Source organism: Salvelinus alpinus, chromosome 5 (genome assembly GCF_045679555.1).
Source record: "Salvelinus alpinus chromosome 5, SLU_Salpinus.1, whole genome shotgun sequence".
Lineage (NCBI taxonomy): Eukaryota > Metazoa > Chordata > Actinopteri > Salmoniformes > Salmonidae > Salvelinus > Salvelinus alpinus.
Genome location: NC_092090.1, coordinates 5664780 through 5680027, shown reverse-complemented (window position 1 = coordinate 5680027; position 15248 = coordinate 5664780). Strand labels below are relative to the sequence as shown.

Here is a 15248-nt window from a genome sequence, read left to right as displayed (position 1 = left end):
GAATCCAGGCTGTATCACAACCGGCAGTGATTGGGAGTCTCATAGGGCGGGCGCACAATTGGCCCAGCGTCCTCCGGGTTTGGTCGGTGTAGGCCGTCATTGTAAATAAGAATTTGTTCTTAACTGCCTAGTAAAATACATTTTAAAATAAAACATCCACAGTGTAGCATGGGAATGTGTTTGAGTGTTTCAACCAGTGTGACCAGGTCATTAGGTCACATGGTTCTAACCCTGTCCATCCATCAGTATGGTCTCTCTCTGTCTCTGAGTGCTCTGTGCATCCCTCTGTCCCAGAGGAGACATTCTGGAAGCATCCTGTCCACTCCAACCCCTTCATACCAGAGACAGAGGTGATGTATCTGCACTTATATAAATCACTAGGGATTCCACTGCCTCCACCTCAGCTCTAACCCTGACCCCTCTCCACCACGGCCCTGACCCCTCTCCACCACGGCCCTGACCCCTCTCCACCACGGCCCTGATCCCTTCAGCCACGGCCCTAACCTCAGCTCCTAACCCCCTCAGTCCCTAATCCTCAACCCCCAATTCCTCCGCCCCTGACTCCTCAGCCTTCTCCCTCTCTGCTGCGTGTCAGCCTCCACAGTCAGTCAGTGTCCTATATCACCATGTTTACAGTCAGTCAGTCAGTGTACTATATCACCATGTTTACAATCAGTCAGTCAGTGTACTATATCACCATGTTTACAATCAGTCAGTCAGTGTACTATATCACCATGTTTACAATCAGTCAGTCAGTGTACTATATCACCATGTTTACAATCAGTCATATTACTATATCACCATGTTTACAGTCAGTCAGTCAGTGTCCTATATCACCATGTTTACAATCAGTCAGTCAGTGTACTATATCACCATGTTTACAATCAGTCAGTCAGTGGCCTATATCACCATGTTTACAATCAGTCAGTCAATGTACTATATCACCATGTTTACAATCAGTCATATTACTATATCACCATGTTTACAATCAGTCAGTCAGTGTCCTATATCACCATGTTTACAATCAGTCAGTCAGTGTACTATATCACCATGTTTACAATCAGTCAGTCAGTGTACTATATCACCATGTTTACAATCAGTCAGTCAGTGTACTATATCACCATGTTTACAATCAGTCATATTACTATATCACCATGTTTACAATCAGTCAGTCAGTGTACTATATCACCATGTTTACAATCAGTCAGTCAGTGTACTATATCACCATGTTTACAATCAGTCATATTACTATATCACCATGTTTACAATCAGTCAGTCAGTGTCCTATATCACCATGTTTACAATCAGTCAGTCAGTGTACCATATCACCATGTTTACAATCAGTCAGTCAGTGTCCTATATCACCATGTTTACAATCAGTCAGTCAATGTACTATATCACCATGTTTACAATCAGTCATATTACTATATCCCCATGTTTACAATCAGTCAATCAGTGTACTATATCACCATGTTTACAATCAGTCAGTCAGTGTACTATATCACCATGTTTACAATCAGTCAGTCAGTGTACTATATCACCATGTTTACAATCAGTCAGTCAGTGGCCTATATCACCATGTTAACAATCAGTCAGTCAGTGTACTATATCACCATGTTTACAATCAGTCAGTCAGTGGCCTATATCACCATGTTTACAATCAGTCAGTCAGTGTACTATATCACCATGTTTACAATCAGTCAGTCAGTGGCCTATATCACCATGTTTACAATCAGTCAGTCAGTGTACTATATCACCATGTTTACAATCAGTCAGTCAGTGTACTATATCTTGAAGCACATGAGTAGGGAGGGGTAGTAGAGATAGAATGAGAGCAGACTTCAGTCTAGAGGATAGAGTCAGAGCAGACTACAGTCTAGAGGTTAGAGAGTCAGAGCAGACTACAGTCTAGAGGTTAGAGAGTCAGAGCAGACTACAGTCTAGAGGTTAGAGTCAGAACAGACTTCAGTCTAGAGGTTAAAGAGTCATAGCAGACTACAGTCTAGAGGTTAGAGTCAGAGCAGACTACAGTCTAGAGGTTAGAGAGTCATAGCAGACTACAGTCTAGAGGTTAGAGTCAGAGCAGACTACAGTCTAGACGTTAGAGTCAGAGCAGACTACAGTCTAGACGTTAGAGTCAGAGCAGACTACAGTCTAGACGTTAGAGTCAGAGCAGACTACAGTCTAGAGGTTAGAGTCAGAGCAGACTACAGTCTAGACGTTAGAGTCAGAGCAGACTACAGTCTAGAGGTTAGAGTCATAGCAGACTACAGTCTAGAGGTTAGAGTCAGAGCAGACTACAGTCTAGAGGTTAGAGAATCATAGCAGACTACAGTCTAGAGGTTAGAGTCAGAGCAGACCACAGTCTAGACGTTAGAGTCAGAGCAGACTACAGTCTAGAGGTTAGAGTCATAGCAGACTACAGTCTAGAGGTTAGAGTCAGAGCAGACTACAGTCTAGAGGTTAGAGAGTCATAGCAGACTACAGTCTAGAGGTTAGAGTCATAGCAGACCACAGTCTAGAGGTTAGAGTCATAGCAGACTACAGTCTAGAGGTTAGAGTCATAGCAGACCACAGTCTAGAGGTTAGAGTCATAGCAGACTACAGTCTAGAGGTTAGAGTCAGAGCAGACTACAGTCTAGAGGTTAGAGTCATAGCAGACCACAGTCTAGAGGTTAGAGTCATAGCAGACTACAGTCTAGAGGTTAGAGAGTCATAGCAGACTACAGTCTAGAGGTTAGAGTCATAGCAGACCACAGTCTAGAGGTTAGAGTCATAGCAGACTACAGTCTAGAGGTTAGAGAGTCATAGCAGACTACAGTCTAGAGGTTAGAGTCATAGCAGACCACAGTCTAGAGGTTAGAGTCATAGCAGACTTCAGTCTAGAGGTTAGAGTCAGGGCAGACTACAGTCTAGAGGTTAGAGTCATAGCAGACTACAGTCTAGAGGTTAGAGTCAGAGCAGACTACAGTCTAGAGTATAGAGTCAGAGCAGACTACAGTCTAGAAGTTAGAGTCATAGCAGACTACAGTTTAGAGGTTAGAGAGTCAGAACAGACTACAGTCTAGAGGTTAGAGAGTCATAGCAGACTACAGTCTAGAGGTTAGAGTCATAGCAGACTTCAGTTTAGAGGTTAGAGTCAGAGCAGACTACAGTCTAGAGGTTAGAGTCATATCAGACTACAGTCTAGAGGTTAGAGTCATATCAGACCACAGTCTAGAGGATAGAGTCATATCAGACTACAGTCTAGAGGTTAGAGTCATATCAGACTACAGCCTAGAGGTTAGAGAGTCAGAACAGACTTCAGTCTAGAGGTTAGAGTCAGAGCAGACTACAGTCTAGAGCAGACATGGGCAAACTACGGCCCGCGGGCCACATACGGCCCGTTAGGCTTTTTAATCCGGCCCGCCGAACTTGTCCAAATTATAGTAAAAACCTCCTTTTTTTCCCCTTTCCCTGCAATGCCCACGTTTCCCCAATAGATGGCGCACTCAAAACACATTGACCGTTGTTGGAGTGGCGCGTATTTCTCTTTATTTCACTTTAATTTTCACTTCGTTTCACGTCACCATTAAGCGAGAATTGCCACAACAAAACTAACTCCAGACTTTGATGCACTGGCAAAAAAGGGAGACCAACAACACTGTTCCCACTGAAATGGTGAGTTTTTCTGCTGTGTTATGAAAAAATGCATATGGAAAGTTTGGAAGTGCGTCTTTTAATTAAGAGCAATGCGCATTTACGCACAGCAGCGGTACAGTAGCTTTATTAACACGCCGCACATCGCTCTTAATTTAAATTTTAATTTTCAGCTGCAGGTAGGATATTTAATACAGCCTATGTCTGTGTGCTTGGCAACGATACACGTGTACTGTTTGCGCGTGAAGGCGAGGGCGTCCGTGGCGAGTTTGTAGAGCGCGCGGTCAGGACAATCCATCCATGATTTTGCGGAGTTTAACACAAGTAGATATTATTGAGCTTGAGTATTTCGTTGTGTAATAATATGTTTTGAATGTTGAAAGTGATTCCATTTTTCAATAAATGTTGATTTCTTTAACTTTGCACCTTCGATTGAAACTTATTAAAAACAGACGCAATCTTGATAAATCACAGTGCGTATGTTATTTTAATCTATTTACATTTCCTCATCCCGGTATCTGCGAAATAGTATGTAAATGCCATATCTTGCATATTCCTTGAGACAAATTTATTAACTGATAAGGGCTATTTTTCACATTTGAAAGACAGTTAATAAATTGGGTTGTAGTGTTCTTACTGTGCTATGAGGTTTGCACACACTACATTTAATGCTTTAGTATATCCGGCCCAAACACTCCCTCCAAATGCTCCTGGCCCGGCCCCTCTGTCAAATTTTAGAACCCATTGTGGCCCGCGAGTCAAAAAGTTTGCCCACCCCTGGTCTAGAGGTTAGTCATATCAGACTACAGTCTAGAGGTTAGAGTCATATCAGACTACAGCCTAGAGGTTAGAGAGTCAGAGCAGACTTCAGTCTAGAGGTTAGAGTCAGAGCAGACTACAGTCTAGAGGTTAGAGTCAGAGCAGACTTCAGTCTAGAGGTTAGAGAGTCAGAGCAGACTACATTCTAGAGGTTAGAGAGTCAGAGCAGACTACAGTCTAGAGTATAGAGTCAGAGCAGACTACAGTCTAGAGGATAGAGTCAGAGCAGACTACAGTCTAGAGGTTAGAGAGTCATAGCAGACTACAGTCTAGAGGTTAGAGTCATAGCAGACTTCAGTCTGGAGGTTAGATTCAGAGCAGACTACAGTCTAGAGATTAGAGTCATATCAGACTACAGTCTAGAGGTTAGAGAGTCAGAGCAGACTACGGTCTAGAGGTTAGAGTCATAGCAGACTACAGTTTAGAGGTTAGAGAGTCAGAACAGACTACAGTCTAGAGATTAGAGTCATATCAGACTACAGTCTAGAGGTTAGAGTCAGAGCAGACTACAGTCTAGAGGTTAGAGTCATAGCAGACTACAGTCTAGAGGTTAGAGTCATATCAGACTACAGTCTAGAGGTTAGAGTCATATCAGACTACAGTCTAGAGGTTAGAGTCAGAGCAGACTACAGCCTAGAGGTTAGAGTCAGAGCAGACTACAGTCTAGAGGTTAGAGTCATAGCAGACTACAGTCTAGAGGTTAGAGTCAGAGCAGACTACAGTCTAGAGGTTAGAGTCAGAGCAGACTACAGTCTAGAGGTTAGAGTCATAGCAGACTACAGTCTAGAGGTTAGAGTCATAGCAGACTACAGTCTAGAGGTTAGAGTCATAGCAGACCACAGTCTAGAGGTTAGAGTCATAGCAGACCACAGTCTAGAGGTTAGAGTCATAGCAGACCACAGTCTAGAGGTTAGAGTCATAGCAGACCACAGTCTAGACGTTAGAGTCATAGCAGACCACAGTCTAGAGGTTAGAGTCAGAGCAGACTACAGTCTAGAGGTTAGAGTCATAGCAGACCACAGTCTAGAGGTTAGAGTCATAGCAGACCACAGTCTAGACGTTAGAGTCATAGCAGACCACAGTCTAGAGGTTAGAGTCAGAGCAGACTACAGCCTAGAGGTTAGAGTCATAGCAGACCACAGTCTAGAGGTTAGAGTCATAGCAGACCACAGTCTAGACGTTAGAGTCATAGCAGACCACAGTCTAGACGTTAGAGTCAGAGCAGACTACAGTCTAGAGGCTAGAGTCATAGCAGACCACAGTCTAGAGGTTAGAGTCATAGCAGACCACAGTCTAGAGGTTAGAGTCATAGCAGACCACAGTCTAGAGGATAGAGTCAGAGCAGACTTCAGTCTAAAGAGGGGGTCCCTCCCTATCCTGTCCATCTTATTGTTATTGTTGTCCTATATGAGGAAGAGTTTTGGCTTTAGTTCCATCTCAGCCATCACAGCTGAAGGGTCTCCTCAGCTCTCTGAATACTGGGTAATAATAACACAGAGGACAGTTCATTAGAGTGTGCAGCCTTGAATACCGTTAACCTCCCTGAACCCCCTCTCTATGGCCTTCTGACCCCGTGGTCATGTATGTGGTGGCAGGAACGTCATAAAGGTGAAGTCATAGCTTCAGTGTTAGGAGGGTTGAACCCCCCCCCCCCCCTGACTGTTTTAATGGGTGCGTCCCAAATGGCACCCTATTCCCTATATAGTGCACTACTTTTGACCAGGGCCCTATGGCCAATGGCACCCTATTCCCTATATAGTGCACTACTTTTGACCAGGGACCTATGGCACCCTATTCCCTATATAGTGCACTACTTTGACCAGGGCCCTATGGCCAATGGCACCCTATTCCCTATATAGTGCACTACTTTTGACCAGGGACCTATGGCACCCTATTCCCTATATAGTGCACTACTTTTGACCAGGGACCTATGGCCAATGGCACCCTATTCCCTATATAGTGCACTACTGCCTTGGTTAAAGGTACAGTGGACTACATAACAAAGCACTAGTATCTGTCCTGTCAATGGGCCTGACATGGGACTGACAGTTCTGTTGTTGTAGGGAAGTCCCAGCTGGGTTGGCTTTCATATTTTAAACACCATGACGATCACATTACACTACAGCTTTATTACACATCTGATCTGGATCTGGGGATCTGGGGCTGAGAGGATCTGGGCTGAGGGGATCTGGGCTGAGAGGATCTGGGCTGAGGGGATCTGGGGCTGAGGGGATCTGGGGCTGAGGGGATCTGGGGCTGAGGGGATCTGGGGCTGAGGGGATCTGGGGCTGAGGGGATCTGGGGTTGAGGGGATCTGGGCTGAGAGGATCTGGGCTGAGGGGATCTGGGCTGAGGGGATCTGGGGCTGAGGGGATCTGGGGCTGAGGGGATCTGGGGTTGAGGGGATCTGGGCTGAGAGGATCTGGGCTGAGAGGATCTGGGCTGAGGGGATCTGGGGCTGAGAGGATCTGGGGCTGAGGGGGTCTGGGGATCTGGGCTGAGAGGATCTGGGCTGAGAGGATCTGGGGCTGAGGGGATCTGGGCTGAGAGGATCTGGGGCTGAGGGGATCTGGGGCTGAGGGGATCTGGGCTGAGGGGATCTGGGCTGAGGGGATCTGGGCTGAGGGGATCTGGGCTGAGGGGATCTGGGGCTGAGAGGATCTGGGGCTGAGGGGGTCTGGGGATCTGGGCTGAGAGGATCTGGGCTGAGAGGATCTGGGCTGAGGGGATCTGGGGCTGAGGGGATCTGGGGCTGAGGGGATCTGCAGGTTAGTGGTTTGGTGCTGAAGGTTAGTGGTTTGGTGCTGTAGGTTAGTGGTTTGGTGCTGCAGGTTAGTGGTTTGGTGCTGCAGGTTAGTGGTTTGGTGCTGCAGGTTAGTGGTTTGGTGCTGCAGGTTAGTGGTTAGTGGTTTGGTGCTGAAGGTTAGTGGTTTGGTGCTGCAGGTTAGTGGTTTGGTGCTGCAGGTTAGTGGTTAGTGGTTTGGTGCTGCAGGTTAGTGGTTTGGTGCTGAAGGTTAGTGGTTTGGTGCTGCAGGTTAGTGGTTAGTGGTTTGGTGCTGCAGGTTAGTGGTTGGGTGCTGCTGGTTAGTGGTTAGTGGTTTGGTGCTGCAGGTTAGTGGTTTGGTGCTGCAGGTTAGTGGTTTGGTGCTGCAGGTTAGTGGTTGGGTGCTGCTGGTTAGTGGTTAGTGGTTTGGTGCTGCAGGTTAGTGGTTGGGTGTTGCTGGTTAGTGGTTAGTGGTTTGGTGCTGCAGGTTAGTGGTTTGGTGCTGCAGGTTAGTGGTTTGGTGCTGCAGGTTAGTGGTTTGGTGCTGTAGGTTAGTGGGTTGGTGCTGCAGGTTAGTGGTTTGGTGCTGCAGGTTAGTGGTTTGGTGCTGCAGGTTAGTGGTTTGGTGCTGCAGGTTAGTGGTTTGGTGCTGCAGGTTAGTGGTTTGGTGCTGCAGGTTAGTGGGTTGGTGAGAACAATATTTTTGGTGAACAATAAGGTTGGTATTATCATTGTGTAAATCTGTTACAGCTCAAGTCGACTACAAAACCCACAATGCAACGTTCTCTCTATGAGCTGGCTGGCTGTCAAGCGAAACGTAGCGACACACAAAAATAGCCAAGTCAACGTCAGCATGTCGATGGTAGCGACTCCAGACGAGTCCCGTGGGGTTGGTGAGGGTCTCATCTTTCCATACAGCGGTCACATTAGTTTGGAGACCAAACCGTTTGGACGCTACACACGTTTTCGTGAGAAAAACGTTTTATGTCTCATGGTCTGACACACATATTTCCCTCAGATCACACAGACCCACAAAGAATTAGAAAACAAACCCGATTTTGATAAACTCCCATATCTACTGGGTGAAATACCACAGTGTTCCATCACAGCAGCAAGATGTGTGACCTGTTGCCACAAGAAAAGGGCAACCAGTGAAGAACAAACACCATTGTAAATACAACCCATATTTATGTTTATTTATTTTCCCTTTTGTACTTTAACTATTTTCACATCGTTACAACTCTGTATATAGACATAATATGACATTTTAAATGTCTTTATTCTTTTGGAATTTTTGTGAGTGTAATATTTACTGTTCATTTTTATTACCTATTTCACTTACAATGCAAACATATGGGGGAGAGAGAGACCAGAGAGAGAGACCAGAGAGAGAGAGACATCTCAACACTGAGCGTCAGCAGGGATTGAATTACCCCAGTAGACCCCACTAGGGGCCTGGGGAGGATATGTATAGAACACAGAGTATATCAAGGACCCACCGTCCACTGGATAATTCACTGAATTCTTGTGGAAAGAGTTCTACCTGATTTTACTAGGAACCAAAAGGGGTTCTCCTATGGGGACAGTTGAAGAACCCGTTGGAACCCGTTTTTATAAGAGTTAATGAGATAGTAGTTCAGCCATCTCTCTCTCTTCCCTCTCTCCTCCACTGTCCTGCCCCGTAACCCTCAGCCATCTCTCTCTCTTCCCTCTCTCCTCCACTGTCCTGCCCTGTAACCCTCAGCCATCTCTCTCTTCTCTCCCTCCTCCACTGTCCTGCCCCGTAACCCTCAGCCATCTCTCTCTCTCCTCTCCCTCCTCCACTGTCCTGCCCCGTAACCCTCAGCCATCTCTCTCTCTTCCCTCTCTCCTCCACTGTCCTGCCCTGTAACCCTCAGCCATCTCTCTCTTCCCTCTCTCCTCCACTGTCCTGCCCTGTAACCCTCAGCCATCTCTCTCTTCTCTCCCTCCTCCACTGTCCTGCCCCGTAACCCTCAGCCATCTCTCTCTTCCCTCTCTCCTCCACTGTCCTGCCCCGTAACCCTCAGCCATCTCTCTCTCTTCCCTCTCTCCTCCACTGTCCTGACCCTAACCCTCAGCCATCTCTCTCTCTTCCCTCTCTCCTCCACTGTCCTGCCCTGTAACCCTCAGCCATCTCTCTCTTCTCTCCCTCCTCCACTGTCCTGCCCTGTAACCCTCAGCCATCTCTCTCTTCCCTCTCTCCTCCACTGTCCTGCCCTGTAACCCTCAGCCATCTCTCTCTTCCCTCTCTCCTCCACTGTCCTGCCCTGTAACCCTCAGCCATCTCTCTCTCCTCTCTCTCCTCCACTGTCCTGCCCTGTAACCCTCAGCCATCTCTCTCTCTTCCCTCTCTCCTCCACTGTCCTGCCCTGTAACCCTCAGCCATCTCTCTCTCTTCCCTCTCTCCTCCACTGTCCTGCCCTGTAACCCTCAGCCATCTCTCTCTTCCCTCTCTCCTCCACTGTCCTGCCCTGTAACCCTCAGCCATCTCTCTCTCTTCCCTCTCTCCTCCACTGTCCTGCCCTGTAACCCTCAGCCATCTCTCTCTCCTCTCTCTCCTCCACTGTCCTGCCCTGTAACCCTCAGCCATCTCTCTCTCTCCTCTCTCTCCTCCACTGTCCTGCCCTGTAACCCTCAGCCATCTCTCTCTCTTCCCTCTCTCCTCCACTGTCCTGCCCTGTAACCCTCAGCCATCTCTCTCTCCTCTCCCTCCTCCACTGTCCTGCCCTGTAACCCTCAGCCATCTCTCTCTCCTCTCTCTCCTCCACTGTCCTGCCCTGTAACCCTCAGCCATCTCTCTCTCTTCCCTCTCTCCTCCACTGTCCTGCCCTGTAACCCTCAGCCATCTCTCTCTCTCCTCTCTCTCCTCCACTGTCCTGCCCCGTAACCCTCAGCCATCGCTCTCTTCCCTCTCTCCTCCACTGTCCTGCCCTGTAACCCTCAGCCATCTCTCTCTCTTCCCTCTCTCCTCCACTGTCCTGCCCTGTAACCCTCAGCCATCTCTCTCTTCCCTCTCTCCTCCACTGTCCTGCCCTGTAACCCTCAGCCATCTCTCTCTCTCCTCTCCCTCCTCCACTGTCCTGCCCCGTAACCCTCAGCCATCTCTCTCTTCTCTCTCTCCTCCACTGTCCTGCCCCGTAACCCTCAGCCATCTCTCTCTCCTCTCCCTCCTCCACTGTCCTGCCCTGTAACCCTCAGCCATCTCTCTCTCCTCTCCCTCCTCCACTGTCCTGCCCCGTAACCCTCAGCCATCTCTCTCTCTCCTCTCCCTCCTCCACTGTCCTGCCCTGTAACCCTCAGCCATCTCTCTCTCTCCTCTCCCTCCTCCACTGTCCTGCCCTGTAACCCTCAGCCATCTCTCTCTCTCCTCTCCCTCCTCCACTGTCCTGCCCTGTAACCCTCAGCCATCTCTCTCTCCTCTCCCTCCTCCACTGTCCTGCCCTGTAACCCTCAGCCATCTCTCTCTCTCCTCTCCCTCCTCCACTGTCCTGCCTGTAACCCTCAGCCATCTCTCTCTCTCCTCTCCCTCCTCCACTGTCCTGCCCTGTAACCCTCAGCCATCTCTCTCTCCTCTCCCTCCTCCACTGTCCTGCCCCGTAACCCTCAGCCATCTCTCTCTCTTCTCTCCCTCCTCCACTGTCCTGCCCTGTAACCCTCAGCCATCTCTCTCTCTTCCCTCCCTCCTCCACTGTCCTGCCCCGTAACCCTCAGCCATCTCTCTCTCTTCTCTCCCTCCTCCACTGTCCTGCCCTGTAACCCTCAGCCATCTCTCTCTCTTCTCTCCCTCCTCCACTGTCCTGCCCGTAACCCTCAGCCATCTCTCTCTTCTCTCCCTCCTCCACTGTCCTGCCTGTAACCCTCAGCCATCTCTCTCTATCTTCTCTCCCTCCTCCACTGTCCTGCCCTGTAACCCTCAGCCATCTCTCTCTCTTCTCTCCCTCCTCCACTGTCCTGCCCTGTAACCCTCAGCCAACTCTCTCTCTTCTCTCCCTCCTCCACTGTCCTGCCCTGTAACCCTCAGCCAACTCTCTCTCTTCCCTCCCTCCTCCACTGTCCTGCCCCGTAACCCTCAGCCATCTCTCTCTTCTCTCCCTCCTCCACTGTCCTGCCTGTAACCCTCAGCCATCTCTCTCTATCTTCTCTCCCTCCTCCACTGTCCTGCCCTGTAACCCTCAGCCATCTCTCTCTCTTCTCTCCCTCCTCCACTGTCCTGCCCTGTAACCCTCAGCCATCTCTCTATCTTCTCTCCCTCCTCCACTGTCCTGCCCTGTTACCCTCAGCCAACTCTCTCTCTTCTCTCCCTCCTCAGAGAGGAAGGGAAGCAGTACTGGGAGAAGAGAAGACTGTCTGCCCCAAGGCCAGTAAGGTACATACTACAGTGAACTCAGAGAGGAAGGGAAGCAGTACTGGAAGAAGAGAAGACTGTCTGCCCCAAGGCCAGTAAGGTACATACTACGGTGAACTCAGAGAGGAAGGGAAGCAGTACTGGGAGAAGAGAAGACTGTCTGCCCCAAGGCCAGTAAGGTACATACTACGGTGAACTCAGAGAGGAAGGGAAGCAGTACTGGAAGAAGAGAAGACTGTCTGCCCCAAGGCCAGTAAGGTACATACTACGGTGAACTCAGAGAGGAAGGGAAGCAGTACTGGGAGAAGAGAAGACTGTCTGCCCCAAGGCCAGTAAGGTACATACTACGGTGAACTCAGAGAGGAAGGGAAGCAGTACTGGAAGAAGAGAAGACTGTCTGCCCCAAGGCCAGTAAGGTACATACTACGGTGAACTCAGAGAGGAAGGGAAGCAGTACTGGGAGAAGAGAAGACTGTCTGCCAAGGCCAACAGCACAGCCAGTCAACCCCACAAAGAGGCACTATCTGCAGCAGACAGCACTTAAACAGACATTCACGTGGACACACACACGCTCACAGCACACACAGCAAGGACACACACACACACCTCAGCAAGGACACACACACACACACACCTCAGCACACACAGCAAGGAAACACACACACACACACACACGCTCACAGCACACACAGCAAGGACACAAACACACACACACCTCAGGACACACAGCAAGGAAACACACACACCTCAGGACACACAGCAAGGACACACACACACCTCAGGCCCTTGAGGAAAATCCACCTTTGTGACAGCTCCTTTATTCAACCTTAAAGTCAACACTGTATTCAGACTGAATTTCCCCGACAGGCTCTTCAACAATCCTGCTCTGTCCTGTCCCACCACTACAGTAGGATTATCTATCCCCCTCCTGTCCTACCCTGTCCTGTCCTGTCCTACCCTGTCCTGTCCTGTCCCACCACTACAGTAGGATTATCTAACACAGAGGAAGCAACATGGTTATTACACCACTTACAACCCCCTCTACACCCTGGCCTACCCTGTTAAACCCTACCCTGTTAAACCCTACCCTGGCCTACCCTGTTAAACCCTACCCTGGCCTACCCCGTTAAACCCTGTCCTGTTCTACCCTGTTAAACCCTACCCTGTCATGTTCTACCCTGTCCTGTTCTACCCTGTTAAACCCTACCCTGTCCTGTTCTACCCTGTTAAACCCTACCCTGTCCTGTCCTACCCTGTCCTACCCTGTTAAACCCTACCCTGTCCTGGCCTACCCTGTTAAACCCTACCCTGTTCTACCCTGTCCTGTCCTACCCTGTCCTGTTATACCATGTTAAACCCTACCCTGTCCTACCCTGTCCTGTTCTACCCTGTTAAACCCTACCCTGTCCTGTCCTACCCTGTTAAACCCTACCCTGTCCTGTTCTACCCTGTTAAACCCTACCCTGTCCTACCCTACCCTGTCCTACCCTATCCTGTCCTACCCTGTCCGGTCCTACCCTGTCCGGTCCTACCCTGCCCTGTCCTACCCTGTCCGGTCCTACCCTGTCCCACCCTGTCCTGTCCTACCCTACCCTGTCCTACCCTACCCTGTCCGGTCCTACCCTACCCTATCCTACCCTACCCTGTCCTACCCTACCCTGTCCCACCCTGTCCTACCCTACCCTGTCCTACCCTACCCTGTCCGGTCCTACCCTACCCTGTCCCACCCTGTCCTACCCTACCCTGTCCTACCCTACCCTGTCCGGTCCTACCCTACCCTGTCCGGTCCTACCCTACCCTGTCCTACCCTACCCTGTCCCACCCTGTCCCGTACCGGTAAGGTAAAGCCATCAAACAGCTACACCTCCTCAGACAAAACTCCATGCAGTTCAATGTGTGTGTTCAGTGTGTATGTTCAGAGTGTGTGTGTGTGTGTGTGTGTTTGTTCTGTGTGTGTTCTGTGTGTGTGTGTGTTTGTTCTGTGTGTGTGTGTGTGTGTGTGTGTGTTTGTTCTGTGTGTGTTCTGTGTGTGTGTGTGTTTGTGTGTTTGTTCTGTGTGTGTTCTGTGTGTGTGTGTGTTTGTTCTGTGTGTGTGTGTGTGTGTGTGTGTGTGTGTGTGTGTGTGTGTGTGTGTGTGTGTGTGTGTGTGTGTGTGTGTGTGTGTGTGTGTGTGTGTGTGTGTGTGTGTTCAGTGTGTGTTGACTCACCATAGTGTATGCTGTATGTCCTCTGTGGAAGTATATCCTTAGCTGGGATCATATTCCTCAGTGAACGAGTCTCTCTGCTGTAGTCTACCTCCTAACTGTACCGCTGCTACTACCAACTACTGCTGTAGTCTACCTCCTAACTGTACCGCTGCTACTACCAACTACTGCTGTAGTCTACCTCCTAACTGTACCGCTGCTACTATCAACTACCGCTTTCACACACTGCAGCAACTAGCACACGCTACGGCCCACCCACACCAGTCCTGCCCCCTCAGACGCAGGCCCGCCTCTCTGCCTGTCAGTGGGACAGTTTGTTTGGTATGGCCCGGTGCCCCGGGTGGGCGGAGTTTACACCATTGAATTGGTCCTTAAGTGAAATTTCTACCCAGCCGGGGCACTGGGCCACTCTATCCTAATGTAGGGTACTCCCCTACTCCAGCTAGAAAGTCTCTCTCTCTCTCTCTCTGTGTCTCTCTGTGTCTCTCTGTGTCTCTCTCTCTCTCTGTGTCTCTCTCTCTCTCTGTGTCTCTCTCTCTCTCTGTGTCTCTCTCTGTGTCTCTCTCTCTGTGTCTCTCTCTCTCTCTCTCTCTCTGTCTCTCTCTCTGTGTCTCTCTGTGTCTCTCTGTGTCTCTCTCTCTCTCTGTGTCTCTCTCTGTGTCTCTCTCTGTGTCTCTCTCTCTGTGTCTCTCTCTCTGTGTCTCTCTCTCTCTCTCTCTCTCTCTCTGTCTCTCTCTCTCTCTGTCTCTCTCTCTCTCTGTCTCTCTCTGTCTCTCTCTGTCTCTCTCTCTGTCTCTCACTCAATTCAATTTAAGGGTTTTATTGACATGGGAAACATGTGTTAACATTGCCAAAGCAAGTGAGGTAGATAATATACAAAAGTTAAATGAACAATAAGAATTAACAGTAAACATTACACATACAGAATGTGTAATCTGTAATCTGTCTCTCTTTCACCCAGTAGATATGGGAGTTTATCAAAATCGGGTTTGTTTTCAAATTCTTTGTGTATCTGTGTAATCTGAGGGAAATATGTGTCTCTAATATGGTCATACATTTGGCAGGAGGTTAGGAAGTGCAGCTCAGTTTCCACCTCATTTTGTGGGCAGTGTGCACATAGCCTGTCATCTCTTGAGAGCCAGGTCTGCCTACGGCAGCCTTTCTCAATAGCAAGGCTATGCTCACTGAGTCTGTACATAGTCAAAGCTTTCTTTAAGTTTGGGTCAGTCACAGTGGTCAGGTATTCTGCCACTGTGTACTCTCTGGTTAGGACCAAATAGCATTCTAGTTTGCTCTGTTGTTTTGTTAATTCTTTCCAATGAGTCAAGTAATTATCTTTTTGTTTTCTCATGATTTGATTGGGTCTAATTGTGTTGCTGTCCTGGGGCTCTGTGGGGTCTGTTTGTGTTCATACCAGTATCTTTACTAATGTAAATATAAAGATAAACAAAATCTC

The 15248-nt window shown here is 48.9% G+C and overlaps 1 protein-coding gene across 1 annotated transcript in view; it reads right to left on the bottom strand.

Annotated features, from left to right (window-relative positions):
- Window positions 1-13933, bottom strand: part of LOC139575146 (rho guanine nucleotide exchange factor 40-like) — a 55875-nt gene extending 41942 nt beyond the window's left edge. Inside the window, exon 1 of the mRNA XM_071400150.1 lies at window positions 13796-13933. Within this exon, the coding sequence (XP_071256251.1) occupies window positions 13796-13798 (3 nt within the window). The 5' untranslated portion in view covers window positions 13799-13933. The remainder of the gene's footprint in view (window positions 1-13795) is intronic.
- Between the last annotated feature and the right edge of the window lie 1315 nt (window positions 13934-15248).